The 18554-nt window shown below is 42.2% G+C and overlaps 2 protein-coding genes across 20 annotated transcripts in view; one reads left to right on the top strand and one right to left on the bottom strand.

Moving 5' to 3' along the window:
• The window catches only part of SH3D19 (SH3 domain containing 19), a 196068-nt gene that overhangs the window by 23762 nt on the left and 153752 nt on the right, over window positions 1-18554 (top strand). The gene's annotated exons all lie outside the window — the stretch shown is intronic.
• Window positions 417-17934, bottom strand: PRSS48 (serine protease 48). The gene is given in 9 exon segments (XM_060147478.1): window positions 417-569; window positions 571-611; window positions 614-662; window positions 665-928; window positions 2951-3120; window positions 3846-4111; window positions 6335-6482; window positions 8631-8708; window positions 17817-17934. Coding segments are annotated over 9 exon segments (1287 nt in total).

Genomic DNA, 18554 nt, shown 5'->3' with positions numbered 1-18554 from the left:
ATAAACATTTAAAGTACTTTATTAAGAAGTAAAATTAACCTGGATAGGTCCAGATTATTGAAACCCAAAACCTCAGCTCTTGAGATTATTGCATTACTCCATTTTTGGTGGTAGGTATTTCAAAAAGTAAACATTTCAGAAATATTCAGAGCTGACCTACATACATGGATTTCTTATTTGATGCCTTGTTACAGAGGGGAAGCACAAAGTGAAGAGAAAGTAGAGAAAGACAGACCAGATAAGATGCTCATAATGCAACCTGTGGGCACGAAGTAAACCCATAATGTACCTTCTTGAGGACCTTCCCATTTGCTTTCCCGGATACTTTTTTTGTTGCCTGCTTCTGTCGCCATTTCATTTGTGTCTGTAAATACTTCTTCACGGAAGGCATCCCTCCTGCCTTGCAAGACGCATAGTCAGGGACAAAGAATGCCATGCACAGAAGCGGCATTCTTATTTCTCAGTTGTTCACATTCCAGCCAGTGAAACCTCCTTCCAGAATCAAGAATCTCAAAAACAAAATCATTTCTCATTTTAATGAAGTCATCCAGAGTTCCCAGCGACTCTCCTTGTGAGTTCTCTGCCCCTGGGGCTTCTTCTCCACGCATTCCTTCCTAGCCCCGTACTTGGCCAGCAGCTTCAGTTACACTGCCTGCTCTCCCGGTAAAATGTTAGGCCCAAAGGCGCAGGAGGGTCCCAGGAGAGCCAGAGACAGCAGTACAGTAGGGAGCAAGAAGTCAGATAAGTCCAGGTTGTTGGCATCCAAGGCCTCAGCTCTTGAGATAATGGACGTAATCCATTTTTGGTAGTAGGTCACGTTGGTGTAGACCCCAGGAAAAGAAAGACCACATCCTGTTCCCCAGCTTGACGATCCTATCTGGATCCATATACCATCAATATGACATGACAGAGGCCCTCCAGAATCACCCTAAGGAAGAGGTAAAGGTCATGAGCCTAGTGAAGAAGGACCATGAAGAGGAGCGTGGTCACAGGGGTGGAGGTTCCTTCGAATGGGGCAGTGGAGCCCATGGAGCTGTAAAAATCCGGAGGGAGCTGGACTTCCCACTGACATGGAAATTTAGAATCATAGAATCTGAAATTGGCAGAGACCTTAGCTAAATATATCAATAGTTTCAAACTACTCATCTCTGATTGAAAAGAAAGAAATATGATGAGTTTTTCCCTAAATTCATTCAGTTGAATGAACTGTCCTTAGTTTTCTATTTTTAGGTCCTTTTTTAGTGTTAAGATAGTGCTCTTATATAAAATGGTGGTGACAGTAGTTGGTGATGTATCTCTCAATCTTGCTATTATTTTGGTAACAGCTTTATTGAGATATAATTCACATACTGTACAATTCACCCATTTAAAGTTCAGTTTTAGTATATTCACAGTGTTGCTCAACCATTACCACAACCCATTTTTGTCACCCCCCAAAAAAAGCTCCATACGCTTTAGCAGTCACCCTCATTTCCTCCCATTCCTTCCAGCCCTAGGCCAACCAGTTACCTACTTTCTGCCTCTGTGAATTTGCATATTATGGATATTTTGTATAAATGAAACTATATATGACCTTTTATGTCTGGCCTCTTCCACTTAGCGTACTGTTTTCAAGGTTCATCCATGTTATGTTGGTAGCATGTGTAAGTACTCCGTTCCTTTTTATGGCTAAATAATATTCCATTTTATTGACATACCACATTTTGTTATCTAGTCATCGGTTGATGGTCAGTTGGGTTGTTTTCACTTTTTGGCTATTATAAATAATGCTGCAATGAATATTCATGTACAAATTTTTATATGGATGTATTTTCCATTTCTCTTGGGTGTGTACTTAGGAGTGGAATTCCTGGATCATATGGTAAGTCCATACTTAACCTTTTGAGGTTTTCCAGAGTGGCTGCACCATTTTACATTCTCACTAGGTATGTGAATGTTCCCATTTCTCCACATTCCTTGCCAACTCTTGTTATTATCTGTCTTGATTATAGCCATCCTCCTGGGTGTGAAGTTGTGTCTCATTGTTGTTTGATTTGTAAATAATGAATATACAGACAGGAAATTTTTGCAGAGATATAGAAAAATGCGTGTGAGTGGGGCAGGAGGGAGGGAAGGAGGAAGTAAAACCCAAATGGTCATTCTAGAACTAAAAAATAAAATATCTGAAATAAAAATTTCACTAGATGAACTTAACAGTAAAATGTAGATGGCAGGAGAAAGAAGCAATGATTCTGAATATAGATTAAACTATCCAATTTGAAAAACAGAAAAAGTAAAAATAAAATATCAGGGACTTGTGTGAAAATATGAAAAGTTGTAACTTACAAATTCAGTTTCACCCAGAAGGGGAAAAGAGAGAAATAAGGCGGAATAATAGTTGAAGAAATTATGAATGAAAATTTCCCAAGTTTTGATGAAAGGTAAAAGAGTAGATTAAAAAAACAAGTCAGTGAATCTCAAATAGGATAAAGACAAAGACAATCACACCTAGGACATGACATTCAAACTTCTAACAATCACATATGAAGGACAGTGTATTGAAAGCCACCAGAACAAAACACATCCCACCCAGTGGAGGAAGACACAAATGATTGCTGAATTTTCATCAGACAGTTATGATCAGGAGACAATGGAATGACATCTTTTAAGTGTACAATGAAATGTTTCTTCAAAAAATTAAAAAGTTGGCACTTCTATGTCAGCCTCTTAATATATTTATAAAAACATATGAGACTGTGAAAATACAAGCACCAGTGGTTAGCATTGCTCTAGATCAGTAGTTGAAGAGATTAAATTAATAGATAAAGGTTAAGTGACTTATCCAGGTTAACACAGAATTATCGTCGGACCATTTGTCTCCTGATTCCCAATTCACTGTTGTTTACAGATGGGCAAACCTGGATCTAAATTAAGATCTCATGTTAAAATAATTTCAAGAGCAAACCCTGACCTGGCAAGTATCCTTTCTTTTCTCAAGATCACCAGCACAAAGTGTGCTTTCCTGGATGACAGGCTCTGTTTGTGGTAGGAGGTAACCCACCGGGTTGTAGATTATTTCTCAATGCTGGTGTTCAGTGATGGGTATTTCTGCTTCTTGGAGGTTGGTAGGGTAGTCAGAATATGTAGAGATAAATAGGAGTGAAAGGAAAAGCAGCCTGGAAAGGTGCAGGGACAACATTCAGTCATGATATGCAGACATCTCTGAATGGGAATCCAAAAGCAGAACACAGTCACTTTCCAATCATGTTGGCTAATGGAAGAGTTTTTTTTTGGTACAGTTAATCTAAAACAATGGATAATTCAAAATTCTATTTGTTTGGGGCTTTTCTAATGTGCCATGTGGGGCATTTCTAATGTTCTAAATAAAGAGAATGCTGATACATTTTGATTAAGTAAAGACGTGAGTATTCTACAGTATTCTAAAACTTTTTCCTTTCTCATTTTTCTGCTCCCAGATCATTTCCTGTCTTTACTTTATCCTGGGAAAGAGTGACACAACACAACACTTTAAAAACAGATTTAAAGTACTAGACTCTTTCCAACCTTACATCAGGCTTGTTAACCTCTGTTTCAGAGGAGTAATTGTGTGTTCAGATTGTTAGTATTAAAAAATAAATTAAATAAATAAATTGTTAGTATCTTTTCTTGCTGCTATAGCTAGACTCTAGGCAGGATATAAGAATAAATAAACATATAAATAAGCAAACATTTTATTTGAAGACTTTTAGATAGTGTCTGGTTTTGTTGAAAATATTTGCCGTAGTAATGAAATGACTAGAATATGAATATTCTAGAATGGGTACAAGAAGGTGATGTATAAAACAACCCCTTTCTCTTCCCATTCTCACCTTCGTCTTCTGCTTTTCCCCATCCAGTCACCCAGCAAGAGTCTGGAATTGTCCACTGCTTTTTGACACTGGACAAGCAAATAGGCAGGATGGAAGAACTGTAGGTGACTCTAGAGAACAGCCTCAACGAGGCAGTGTCTGCCGTGGTACCGTGGTGTTTGGGATGGATGACAATTCGGAACACATGATACTTCACGCCTGTATTTGAATGGCCTATGTCAATTGATCCCAGCCACACAGTATATAAGAAAGGAATCCAGCGCCTAAGGGGAAGAGAAAGAGGAGAATAAAAGTGGAGCATGCTTTTGTGCTACAGCTGGGTCAGAACAAGCTGCCTGTGTGTAGCACTAAGTCTTTAGGTAAGAAAGGAGGGTAACAGACTTGGAATTAACCAGGCTGCTTCCAACTTGGCATAGGGTTGGTTTGTCTTCTTTTCTCCTTCCCTCACTCCCTGATCACTCTTTCTTTTGTTGTCTGCTGTTTCTGTGGTCTCCTTTTATATGATTATGGCCAGAGTTTTGTCCTGTATGTTTTCCCTGGTTCTCTTATTCACCTGTACTGTTCTCCGTGGTTTAAGCCATAGCCTATATGCTTAACAGTCATTGTTGTTTTATTTTCACTTTTGAGTTGTGAGCACTAGACCTTTATTTCTAAATTAAAAAATTAAAGCAAAATATAACCACCAAAGTTCATATATATGTAATTTAAATGTTCAGTAGTTTGATCAGATTTACAAAATAAATAAATAACAAGTTCTCTGCCCTACTGCCCTCAATTCATGCTATCCAAAGGCAATCACTTTCAACTCTTAGCTCTTTCTTTCAGCATTTTCCCTAGTGTTTTCAAGAAACCCTATATAGTGCCATTAATATTTTTCTTTCAGTTTTAGAATATTGTATTCCTCCTGTAGAAGGTGAGGATTGACCCAACAATTACTGCCAACTCCACACTTCCTTTTCACCATCCTCCTCATCTAATGTAACTTTCTGTTAGATGAGTATTTAGTATATATGTTCTTGTGACTGTGAAAACATTATTCACTATGAGGCCATATTGAGTACCATAATGCGATTTCTTGTAAAACTTTTTGCTTCTCCTGGAATTAATAATGTGGTCTCACTTGTTTGTTTTTTTTAGTTTTCTGTGTACCTATCACTGACTCATTATTTGTTCCCCAAACTGTCTGCCAGAAGTGTAAATCTCTCAATATGTTGACACCTGTTAGGCTTTTTATCAATACTATCCTTTTTTTTAAATTAATTAATTAATTTTTGGGGCTGCATTGGGTCTTCGTTGCTGCGCACGGGCTTTCTCTAGTTACAGTGACTGGGGTCTACTTTTTGTTGCGGTGCGCAGGCTTCTTATTGCAGTGGCTTCTCTTGTTGCAGAGCTCGGGCTCTAGGTGTGTAGGCTTCAGTAGTTGTGGCACACGGGCTCAGTAGTTGTGGCTTGCGGGCTCTAGAGCGCAGGCTCAGTAGTTGTGGCGCATGGGCTTAGTTGCTCTGCGGCATGTGGGATCTTCTTGGACCAGGGCTCGAACCCGTGTGCCCTGCATTGGCAGGCGGATTCTTAACCACTGCGCCACCAGGGAAGTCTTTTTTTTTTTCTTTTTTAAGACCTCTGCCCTCTAACTCCAACCTCTGTACTTTACGATTTTCTTGAGGGTTTTCTTCTGTGCTGTATTCTGTTTTTTCTGGATCCCATGTTTTCCTGTCCCCACCCCACCCTTTATTTTGGTGAAGCACATTCTCCTATGGCTTCCTGAGAAAATGTGCATGAGGGTTAATATTTTTTCTGCTTTGTATATTTGAAAATGTCTTATTTCTATCCCACACTTGATTGATCATTTGTAAATATGAACAGAATTCTAAGTTGGAATTCTCTCAGCATTTTGAAGTTATTACTCTCTTTTCTTTGAGCTTTCAGTTTGTTATTGAAAAGTCCTGTCATTTTGATTTCTGTATATGTCATCTCCTGTGGCATAACAAGTTACCACAAAGCTTAGAGGCTTAGAACAGCAAACATTTCACGGTTTCTGTGGATCAGGATCTGGGTGCCTCTGACCAGGCAGCACTCAGGGTGGACTGCAGAGTCATCTCAAGGCCCGACTCAGGAGGGTCTGTCACGTCTTCATTAGCTGTTGGCTGGAGACATCAGTTTTACATGTGCCTCTCTCTACAGCTTACTCACCCCATGGTACCTTACTTCTCTCAGAGATTGTGTTTGTGAGCCAAAGCAGCTGAAGACAGAATTCCCTGATTGGTGTTTAGGAAGTGATGTGGTGAAAAGTAAGCAAAGTTTCTAATATAGTCACTATTTTCATCATTTTTTTGTCTACCTGTATGCCCCGTCCCTAGTCCAAGATGACCTAGGTTTCCTTCTGCCTGTTCATCTCGGCACTTTCCTTAGTCTGTTGGTTCATTCATGGGTTCATTCAGATATTTATCAAGAACCTCTCTGTGTGCTAGGCGCCAGCTAGGACTCACCTGTGTAGGTGGTGTGCTGCTGTCGGTATCCACCTGTCACCGATGAGGGAACCTCTACAGACGTGGGACTCGCCCAAGTGCAGGCTGACCTGCCAAGGCCAGTGCTCACCACGCACAATACGGCTTGAGTGTACAGGTCGTCCACACACTAGAGAAAGAGGAAAGAGAGAAACATGGGAATCTGGTTGTGCTGTTCTTCTGATCCCCATCTTATCATCTCCAAACTCCCATCCATTCCTGGGACCTGAGTCCTCCCGAGCCTCCATACTCCATCCTCTTCCAGTTCCAAACCCAGCAGTCTTGGACCCAAGGGGAGACCACTCACCTGACTGCAGAGATTTCCTTTGGAAAGAAAAGGATAGGCAAGACCTTACAACAAATACAGCCTATCATTAATATATAACAACACCTCTTATATCCAGATTCACTGAATAGAGAGGCTTTCTACCTACTTAAATTTCTCAGATTGGTGTTAAAGGCCAAATTTTTTTTTTTTTTGCAGTACGCGGGCCTCTCACTGTTGTGGCCTCTCCCGCTGCAGAGCACAGGCTCCGGACGCGCAGGCCCAGCGGCCATGGCTCATGGGCCCAGCCGCTCCACGGCATGTGGGATCCTCCCGGACCGGGGCACGAACCCGCGTCCCCTGCATCGGCAGGCGGACCCTCAACCACTGCGCCACCAGGGAGGCCCTAAAGGCCAAATTTTTATAAATATCTACCCAGTAGTGGTAATCTTGATAATTACATACTTACCTAACTTTTTTAGCAGCATACATGGAACATGATTTAACTTCTACTGGATGATTCACGGCTGCCATCAGGAGTATCAAGCATGTGAGGTTGTAAATACATTAATGCCTTCAGGTGATTTTGAGGTTTATAAGCTGTTTACTTTTGTCATGTTTTCTTGAACTGAACTAGCATTTTGCAGTATTTGTATATCTTTCTTTTTTCCTACCTGTTATCTTTTTGCTGCTCTCAGCCTACCCGGCTTTTAAATCACTGTGGGCCAGAAAAATAAATGAACAAGCTTATTCCTGAAATCATTGACTGGCGTTTGTACTTCCATTTCCCTCTGCCTGAAATGCTCTTTCCCTCAATCCTCTTAGCTAAATCACTCATTTCCTTCAAGTCTTTGCTCAAATAGCTTCTTCTTAGTGAAACCTTCCTTGACCACCCTATTTAAAATGACAGTGTCCCTGTACCTTAGACACCCCTCTCCGGTCACAGTATTTATTGCTTTCTAACGTGCCTTATAATTTACATATTTGATATGTGCATTGACTATAAGCCCCCCAAGGGCGGGGATCTTTGTGTTTACTTCTATATCCATGAGCCCTGGACTGCTTGGGGCCTGGCACGGAGGGTCCCCTCAGTCCCCTCAGGACTTTCGCAGGCCACACCATTCAGAAGTCACATCCCGTGGGTGAAGTGTCCTGTTACTCTGTATGGTAACTTCTTGAGCCCAAAAACCTCTGCCTCCTCATCTCCACTCCACCCCCAGCCTCAGGGGCTCACCCAGCAGAAGGGGCAGCAGGAAGACACAGCCCGCAGGGCCCATGTTTCTGTCCTCAGAGTCAGCACCTCCTGCTTTCTGGACTCAGGCTCCCAGGGCGAGGCCAGCTGGGGAGCAGCCGGAGGCGAGGGGCAGGACCAGCTTTTCCTCCTAGCTGGATCCTCGGCTTCGCCCCCTCCTCTCCTTTGGCCCTCACCCTGGCCAGGTGCTGAAGGGACCAGACTTGAGAAATGCAGCTACAGGACCCAGGGGGAGGAGCTGGGGCTTGAGGTGCCCCCTGCTGTCCAGGGAGAACAGGGTGTCTAAGGCTTCTGCCTCCAGGGCAGGTTGGAGGCTACAGAAAGGAATGGAACCCTGTCTCTAGCAAGGAAATGGAAGATGGGCAGGATTCTTCAGAAGCTAGAAATGAAGAAGAGGAGATTAACCTAGTACCTGGTTAATTTTTTCTAAGTTTTTTTGTCTTCATCTTCATTTACAGTGTTGGCCATAGACTGTACTGCAAGTCAGTTTTTCTGGGAAACAGACTCTAAGACAGAGATTTGTGTGCAAGAAGTTTGTTGGGGAGTGGTCTTAGGATCAACACCTCGAGGGGGGATGGAAGCAGGATTGGGCAGAGGGAGAGTTGATGTAATGCATCTGCAGCAGGGGCCTCAGCCATTCCCAAAGGTTGCTCTGGAGCTGGGGTGGCCCTTCAAAGATGCCCTGAACTGAGACTAGAAGGCTGAGCCCTTGGACTTCTGAATGACTGGGTGCAGGTTACCTGCAGGGGAGGGGGCATTACCTTGGGTGAGGTGGCTCTGGCAGCAGTTCTTGGAATTGGACTTGGCTTCGAACTGTCTGCAGCCGACACTCCTGGTTGCTAGGAAAGTGAAAGCTTCAGTCCTGAAGGGGGGTCTGGGCCGCGGAGCACAGCATCTGCTACAGAATTCTTTTCTGCGCCTTTTTTGTTTTCTGTGCCCGTAGTCTGTAGGGTAGTAGGTCTGTGGAGGCAGAATTCAGGGAAGTGTTAAAGCATGTTATTGCTCTCTTGCAGCTTAAAATTTGGGCAAGTTTGACAGAAACACATGAATAATTAAAAAAAATAAGACCAGAAAATATAGCTGTTTTGGTAAGTGTTATTCAGTTACAAGCAACAGAGACTCAATGAAACTAGCTTAAACAGAGAGAGATTATTTTAAAGATATTGTCATGGGCTGCAACGTGTCTCCCCCCGCCCCAAATTTATGTGTTGCGGTTCTAACCCCCAGTACCTTAGAATGTGATCGTACTTAGAGATAGTGTCTCTAAAGAGGTAATTAAGGTAAAATGAGGTCATTAGGGTAGGCCTTAATCCAGTATGACTGGTGTCCTTACAAGAAGAGGAAGTTTGGACACATACAGAGGGAGAAGATGGCCATTTACAAGCCAAGAAAGCCTAGAACAGATCTTTACCTCCCGTCCCTCTGGAGGAACCAACCATGCTGACACCTTGATCTCAGACTTCTCACCTCTGGAACTGTGAGAAAACACATTTCTGTTGTTTAAGCACCGCCCCAAGTCTGTGCTACTGTGTTATGGGAGCTGTAACAAACCAATACAGATTTCTGAGGAACAGTAAGGAGAACAGAGTAGCAAGGACATCTGGAGCTATCCTAGGACAGACTGGAGACCAGGGTGGGAGACTGGAGCTGGCAGGGGGCTCTGGATCCATGATGGCTCGAGAGCTCAGAGCAGCAGTTCGGCATCCTCACTCTGGTCCTCTGCCGTCAGGATGGCCCAGCACTTTCCATGTCTTTTCATTCTATCCCACTGTAAACTACCCAAGTTTTTCCTTACTTTCAGTTCAAATTCCGCAGAATTTGAACAGGTGATCTTTTCTTACCAGCCCTTAGGTACCTGGCTGTGGACTAAGTGTCTTTGCAGTAAGTGCCCTTGTGCATGATGAGGATGAAGGAATATGGCCAGCTAAGCTGCAGGGACTGTTGTGGTGGAGCAGATGCCACATTGGCTGTATCTCAGTACAGTAAGGTGTTTACCTCTTTCAATACATTTTTTCAGATTTTAGAAGTGAACACTTCAAAAAAAATTAATTTTCCATCTCCTTGTTTACTGACTGCCACAATTGTCTTTTTCAGATTTAGTTGTCTTCATTTGTGACTGCTTGGTGGAGGTGAAAATCTACTATTATATTTATGTTATCTCCTCCATACATTTTTTTTTGTATTTTAACATCTTTATTGGAGTATAATTGCTTTACAATGGTGTGTTAGTTTCTGCTTTACAACAAAATGAATCAGTTATACATATACATATGTTCCCATATCTCTTCCCTCTTGCGTCTCCCTCCCTGCCACCCTCCCTATCCCACCCCTCTAGGTGGTCACAAAGCACCGAGCTGATCTCCCTGTGCTATGCGGCTGCTTCCCACTAGCTATCTACCTTACTTTTGGTAGTGTATATATGTCCATGCCTCTCTCTCACTTTGTCACAGCTTACCCTTCCCCCTCCCCATATCCTCAAGTCCATTCTGTAGTAGGTCTGTGTCTTTATTCCTGTTTTACCTCTAGGTTCTTCGCGGGCCTCTCACTGTTGTGGCCTCTCCTGTTGCGGAGCACAGGCTCCGGACGCGCAGGCTCAGCAGCCATGGCTCATAGGCCCAGCCGCTCCGCGGCATGTAGGATCTTCCCGGACCGGGGCTCGAATCCATGTTCCCTGCATCGGCAGGCGGACTCTCAACCACTGCGCCACCAGGGAAGCCCTCCTCCATACATTTTTAATGGTTTTTGTTTTATGCATCCTATGTTTTTTTTGTGTGTGGTTTATCCATTCATTCTGGTTATGTGTCCACCACTCACTGCGCTTTTTATCATTATATGATGACCCTCTAGGGACTTTTCACCTTAATTTTTTCCTGAAATTAATATTGCAACCTGCAATTTTGTCCTGTTCATTTAATCAGAGAAAAGATTCCTTATTCATATCACAATTGGTATTCCAATTAATTTATTGTATTCACAGGCAATTTTAACTATTTAGTCAACTCACTTAAATATAGCTTTTAAGAGTCAGACTTCAATTTGAGATTTGCCTTCAGGTCATGTTTGGAGTCAAGATCATCTTTTCGCAAAGTTACTAAAGGTCTGAACAGGGCTTTCTGTTGATTTACCAAACGAACAAAATTTGACCAGACACTCCTTTCCCTCTGAGGGTCCTGTGGTTGTCCTAGACCTTTGGACGTTTTTAATATCCCTGGACAAATCTGCGGTCGCTGAGAACTCTTTACATATTAACTGGGTCATTCACACGATCTTTTTTCCCTTTTGCTTAAATGTTTTGTGAAAATATATTTTTGGTTCTAATTTAGCTGGAAATAAACTTTATTGTAACTAAGACATGAGCTCCTTACTCTTAAAATTGGAAGTAAAAGGAAAGAATTAAATAGCTATCTTGCTTTTCCTGTCCAAACTGTAGTTCAGGGTAACAAAACGGGCTTAGTTGATGAGGGAAGAATTTCAGCTAATAAATTCTTACTGGTTGGAAAGTGATAGAATTTGAAAGCAATACTTACAGCTCTTTATGAGATAATTGATTCAGGGAATGATTATCAGTAGTTGAAAGTTTTAGATGAAACAACTCAGGCTGTTACTATTTGAATGATCTGTTCAATCTTAACATCATGAAAAGTGGGATAAGGCAGACATGAGCCTCCCCATGTGACGTAACGTGAAGGAATATCCAATGAAGTTTTCTTGTCAAAAAAGTGAAACCTGAATCTCTAAAGCTACTTCCACTTATAGCAAATACAAGGGATGAAGGAGTAAGTTAAATGACAAGGCCAAGGAAGTTAACAGTCACATCCAGAATGTGGGACATTTTATAGAACAACTAACACTGGTTTCTATAACAAGTCAATGGTATGAGGGTACAAAGGGAGGGAAACTCCTCTAGGTGAAAAGAAACATAAGAGTCATAAGTGTGTGTGGCCCCTGTTTGGATCCTGATTTAGCAAATCAACCCTAAGAGACATTTTGATACAAGCAAGGCAATTTGATAATTAACTGGGTCTTAGAAGGAAGTATTGTTAATCTTGATGGGTGTAATAATGATACTGAGTTATGTAAGAAAATGTCAATTTTTAAAGAGACAGTTGGAGCCTATGAGCCCTTTCTAAATCTAAGCTAAACTCTTCTATCATATTGGAGAAATCGTCTTTGGTTTTCAGCCCACAGAGCTATGCTGTCATTTTTATGGGGAAGACTGCATGACCTTAGGCAAGTCACCTTTCCACTAAGGCCTGTGTTTTCCCGTTGTACCATGAAGGCACTGGAATCAGCTGATGATCTCAAAAGTGTCTTTGCAGATGTAACATTGAATTTTGACTTCCTTATGTATTTACCTGTATTTACTTATCTTTATCTATTACCTCCATTACTCCTCTGCAAATATTTCATTATTGTTGGTTTAGCAATCAAGAAATGTGTCGGGTCTTCCATTTTAATGCTCCCTTGCTTCTTCTAAGGTAAGGAAGTACCAAGGAGTTGGAAGTGAGAGAGCAGGTGCTTGATATCCACTCTAGAGATTTTCCTGAAGACAGCCCTTGTCGCTTTCTGCCTTCTCTTCATGCCCTGTCTTGAGGTCCTAGAGTCTCTGTTCCCAGATCATTACCCTGTTATCATTAACGTTATCTTTAAATACTTCTACCGTACACAATAACTGTTGGTTTGGGAAGTGGCCATGTGGTGGTGTTGGTAAGAGCTTTATTGCTTGCCATGTGGCTGTTGCCTAGTTACAACCTTTTCATCTCAGCAAAATGGGAATAATAATACCTCACAAGATTTTGGTAGGAATTAAATGAGATAGAGGGCAAGTACTTAGCTTGCGTTTAGGCTATTTAAGCACAAACTAATAGTAGCCGCTGTTTTTATTATTGTTTTTGTTGAACTAATATCCTAGTTTTAAGTACTAACTTAATTCTGGGCAAACAGGTCATCTTGGTGATGGCTTAGATTGACGTGAATGGTGCCTGTAGACCAGGATTTCTCAGCCTTGGCACTGTTGACGTTTGGGGCCAGATGATTCTTTCTTGTGGGGGGCTGTCCTGTGCATTGGGGGATGTTAAGCACATCTCTGGCCTTAACCTGCTGGATGCCAGGAGTACCACCCATCCCTAGTGGTGACAACCAAAAATGTCTTCAGACACTGTCAAGTGTCCCCTGGGGTTGGGGTGGGGAGCAGAATCACCCTTGGTTGAGAACCACTGCTGTAGAGTAAGGATGCCACTTCAGGGTGCAGTCTTCTCTTGAGCACCCTGAAAATAAAATAGGGACGACAGTAGAATTGCAAGTCTTGTAGATTTTTTTTGTTTGTTTTTTTGGCCACAGCTTGCAACCTGCAGGATCTTAGTTCCTGCATGCCAGGGATCAAACCTGCGCCCCCTGCAGTGGCATCTTAACCACTGGACCACCAGGGAAGTCCCCCAATTTTGTAGCTTTTTATCTGTAGTTCTAAGAAGGGCAAATGGATTCCATTGTCTCTTTTCTAATTCAATCCATCAGATCAATCTATTATATTGATCTGAAAATGAATAATTGAAAATGAATAAATCTCTTTATAAAATGAGTAAATCTCTTTATAAAATTCTCCTAAAGAATAACTAATTTCTCACTGTTTGATTCCACTTACACGAGGTACCTAGAATAGTCTAGTCAAATTCATGGAGTCAGAAAGTACACTGGTAGGGCTTCCCTGGTGGCGCAGTGGTTGAGAATCCGCCTGCTGATGCAGGGGACACGGGTTCGTGCCCCGGTCTGGGAAGATCCCACATGCCACGGAGCGGCTGGGCCCGTGAGCCATGGCCACTGAGCCTGCGCGTCCGGAGCCTGTGCGCCGCAACGGGAGAGGCCACAACAGTGAGAGGCCCGCGTACCGCAAAAAAGAAAAAAAGAAAAAACACTGGTAGATGCCAGGGGTGGGGAGGGGGAATGGGGAGTTAGTGTTTAATGGGGACAGAGTTTCAGTTGAGGAAGGTGAAAAATTCGGGAGATGGATGATGGAGAGAGTTGCACAACAATGTGAATGTACTTAGTGCCACTGAACTCTACAGTTAAATATGGTTAAAATACTATATTTTCTATTATGTGACTTTTACCACAATAAAAAAACATTTAAAAAAGCATAATTGATTTCTCTAGCACATGTGTAGCAGCAACAGACACCTATGCCCTCTATTAAAAGATCCAGTTTGGTCTTTGTTCTTGAACTTGGACAGGAAACTTTTAGTCCAGCTGTAGTTCCACTAACCAGTATGTCCTAGAACTAGTCCATATACCTGGCCTCCGTTATGTCAGGGCCAAGGCCTGGACAGCCTTGGAGAGACAGCCTTCTTCCTCTGTCGCTCTCCACCTCGTTGTCCAGTCTACGGTTTCCCTCCCCTGCACTCCCCTTCTCCACAGGGACTGATCCTGCTCGGAACTCCATCCTGCTGGCCTTGGGCCCTACTGCCCTTTAACTAGTTCCCCTTGGCAAGAGTTGGTCCTGTTCTTTTGATCACTAAAATAAAATGTTTGTATGTTTATTCACTTATACTAAATGAATTCTTCCTTTCCGTTTTGACAGCTAGCCTTCTACAGTCTATTGCTCTCATTTTGTTATTTAGAAAATAAGATTTGATACTTTGTTTGCAACACTCTAATAGATGCTGTTAGAAGAGCAAGAAGATGACTAGGACAGCAGTTTCTCTTCTCAAGGTTGTTCTTATCTATTCAGAAGAAGTAAAGCTGTGTGCACTCAAATAATTACAGATGGAGACTGGAGTATAATAAGAGGTACAAATAACTAGAACCAAAGGGCAGATATTATTTTGGCATTGTATAAGGAAGATCTTTTATTAGAGCTTTCTAACAGTAAATGGAGGTAATTTGGTATAGTGGAAAGAGGCAAATCTTTTGAGTCAGACAGTCCAGGGTAAATCTGTTTAATCAAATATTAGCTGTGTGATCTTAGGCAAGTCACTTAACCTCTCTGATCCTCAGTTGTTTTTTGTGTGTGTGTTTTCATTTGTAAAAGTGGAATAAATAATACCTTCTTGAGTCGTTAGGACAAAATAAGATGATTTTTAAGTGGCCCGCATAGTAACTGATAGAAGGCATAAGTAAATACAAGTTCCTGCCATAGTTAGAGGTAAGATAAAGATGGCATGACCCTCAGAGAATCCACTTTGGCAGGCAGCATGACTAGGCTGAAGTCATCCCTTAGCTTTTTAGCTTCTGAAGTTCTTGTCAGAGCACCTAGAAGAGATCAAATTCAAGAGACTGACTCACTAAAATTTAAGAGACTTGTATATGAACCAGAATGTTGATTTGCAAAGAGGACTATTCATTTTTATCATTTGGAATTTGCATTTTTCCCAACCAGGGCACACCTTCTCGATATTGAGTAGGGAAACCAAATTAGTAGGTGGGTGGTGGTTTGAAGAGTCTTCGGATCAGAACAAGTGGAAGTGGCAAATCTCCACAAGCATTTCACTCACTAGGAGGAAATATCCCTTCTTCACAAAAACTGGGTGAAACAGTGCTTCTCCCTAACAGAGCATGTTTTTCTAAATAAATACAAAGTTTATATTCATCAGACTCAAGAGTCTCTCTTCCTTTACAGCCTAGGGTCTGATGAACACAGAGCTGTCTGGCTTTTGCTTTCTTAGATTCCATGCTGACCATTCCCTTTCCTAATGACGTTTTTCTTCAGTTTAGTGCCCAATACTGTTGATTACGCTTAAGCATTCTCAGGTATGATCTTGTTCCTGGTGTGCTGCTTTGAGATTATACCCAAATCTCCAAGTTTAGCTTACTCCTAAAACATATAAGACCTGCATTTACTGAAATTTTGGGCATCCTTTCTACAGAAAACGATCTCCTTCCATCTCACCCATTTTGCGTATACTTTACTTGTTAAGTTTCAGTTTTAGAGGATTCTGGTGGGCAAATGGTGGGACAGTGCCATGTAGTGAAAATAGTTCCCTTTCCTCCATTACCAAAAGTTAGTTAGTTAGTTAGTTAGATAGTTAGTTTTCCAGTTCTAGGATATTAAGAAGCGTAAGATCATCCATCGTGTCTGTGAAACAAGCAAACATGCCTTGAGCTGAGAGTTATATCAAATAACTTGTAAGGTACCTTCCAACTATTTTATTTTATGATTCTAAAACCTGCTGTTATCTCTTTGTTGGATTTCTTGGCTTTAGTATCTGGATCCATCCTCTTTGCTCACATTCTTTCATCGTTTTTTACTTATTTAGCATCTCACATGTTTAATAGGTTTATCTCTTCTTTTGCCAAAGCATTTGCACAGTGTCAATTATGCCTTGCTTCCAATTCTGTAGTGTTGCCATCTAAAAAAAATTCTGAGTAGATCTTGTTAACATGAACAATGTTCCTTTGAGAATAAATTGTAATCAATCTTTGAATCCTGCTTATACTTTGTATAATTTTTACATTTGGAAAATTAATTTTTTTCAAAGTTCTTACTGTTTTCTTTGTATGTGCGGAAAGCTTTTTAATGGCCCAGATTTAATTTCCTTATTTTTATGTAATTATCTTATCTTTGCAGTTATTAATGAAAATTTTCATTCTCAAACAGTGATTTTATTGGTATTTAATGAAATTTGAGCAAGGGATGATCATTTTGCTGCTGTTCATTCCACCATCTTGCCCAAACTCCTTCTAATCATTTTTCACTGTTATTTGTTGAGTAATACAGAGCATCCTGTATTATTTTAATCAGTATCTTATGAAATCCATAAATTAACTCACTGCTGGCCAGCGTCAGATCCCGTGTTCCTAACTACTCTTTGTATACGTATACCACAGGCCCAGGAAAAGGATGGGGATAAAGCAGCCATACGTTTCTTATATGAGACATGTTCTTGGACCCCTCTCTGGTCACAGGATATTGCAAGTTGGATATCTCTCTAATAAACACCTTCCCTAACCCCAGTGCACCTCTGAGCACAACCATGAAGTGCTCTTAGTGGGTGGGGTGAACAGGAGACTCCGAAGGCATTCTCCCTGAAAACCTCAATTTAAACCCGCCCCCATGCCTCTCCTTAATCTGTGACCACTAAACACAGTCAGTTTTCGCCTCCCAGCTCCTTAATCCAGACCCTTCCCTTATTGTCCTTACAGAATGCAGCCTTTGAGATGTCCTCAGTGATTCTTATCAGCTCACTTCTGAAGAATAGAATACAATAAAAGTAATGAGATGTCCGTTTTGAGTTATAGAGAGACTATAGCTTCCATCTGGGGTATTCTCTCTTGCTTTATCTTGTATCACTCACCCTGGGTGAAGCCAGCTGCCCTGAGGCAGCCCTGCAGAGAGGCCTGTGTGAGTGAGCTTGAAGCAAGTCCTTTCCATTTGAGCTTGGAGGTGACTACAGTTTACAGCAGCAACCTCTTGAAAGACCCTGAGCCAGAACTAACTGGCTAGGCCCTCCCTGATTACTGACCCGCAGACACCAAGAGATAGTAAACATTTGCTGTCTTCAGCCGTTATGTTTTGGGGTAATTTGTTATACAGCAATAGATAGCCAATACACTGCCTTAGGCTCCTTTTGCCTGGCGTGCTTCAACTGAAACCTTCTAATCTTCTGAGTCCCTGCTTTTTCTTCAGAACCCAGTCTAGTCCCGGACTGGGTGGTTTTCATCTTGACTTCAGCCAAGGGCAAACTAGTTAACCTCTCTGTACCCTAGCTACTTCTTCTTTAGAATGTGAGGCATTGGTTGGGTCAGGTGATTTCCAGATCCCTTTCAACCCTAAAGTTCTTTGCTTCTGTATTTCCCCAGACCCTGACTCCAGTTTCATAAAAAAAAAAAAAAAAAGTGAATATGAGAAGTAATAGTTAGAACCAACCAAACTTTATTCATGCCGGGGACCTTGCTTCCCAGGTTGACCTACAGGAGACAAGGCAGCAAGCGGACTGGGCTCCTGGGGGCTGCACCCAGAGGTAGCAGAACTGCATCTGTCTTGCTGAAGCTTCGGAACCTCTCCTCAAAATCCTCAACTTCTAGAATTTCCACTTTCTCCGTCATTCTTAATTGCCACTTCACCTTGGCCATACTGACCTCATCCAGTTAGGGTAGCCCTGGGAAAATGAGAGGCAGAAGCACAACAGGGAAGAGCCCGGAGAAGTCCGGCCTGAGGTCAGCGTGCGAGATGGCTGACTTCTCCATCCAAGACTTGCAGAAACTGATGTTTGTAAATACTCCAGGCTCATTGGTTCCGATGCAGTTTGATTCCCAGCTCACCACTCCTGCCAGGACCCAGAAATCCTCCACTTCAGGGGATCTCCTCTACTGCCCTGGGGGAGAGAGGAAAGATGGCTGGGCCATGCACGCGGCAAAGGGAGAGACTCCAGTAATTTAGCCAAGAGCAGTGGAGTTAGGGCCTGTCCAGACACTCCTGGGTTCACGCAAGGACCCCGAAGCTACGAGACATGGAGGAAGCACACTGGGGAATGGAAGGGCTCTGAAAGGTGCCTACAGGATGGATTCTTACTATGCACTGATCTGTCTGCCCCACTGGGAGCCTGGAGCAGATCACGGCTTCACTGATGGGCTCAACTCCGTGCAACAAGCTTTCTTTCTGTAGCGGTTGTTGCATGTCTGGAGATCACTGAGGGGCACTTTTAGCTCCTTCAGTGTATAAGATGGTTTCATAGCTGTAAGGTCAAAAAGAG

The sequence above is a fragment of the Lagenorhynchus albirostris genome, chromosome 4 (genome assembly GCF_949774975.1).
Source record: "Lagenorhynchus albirostris chromosome 4, mLagAlb1.1, whole genome shotgun sequence".
In the NCBI taxonomy this organism is placed as follows: domain Eukaryota; kingdom Metazoa; phylum Chordata; class Mammalia; order Artiodactyla; family Delphinidae; genus Lagenorhynchus; species Lagenorhynchus albirostris.
This window is presented reverse-complemented; position numbering and strand designations above follow the sequence as displayed.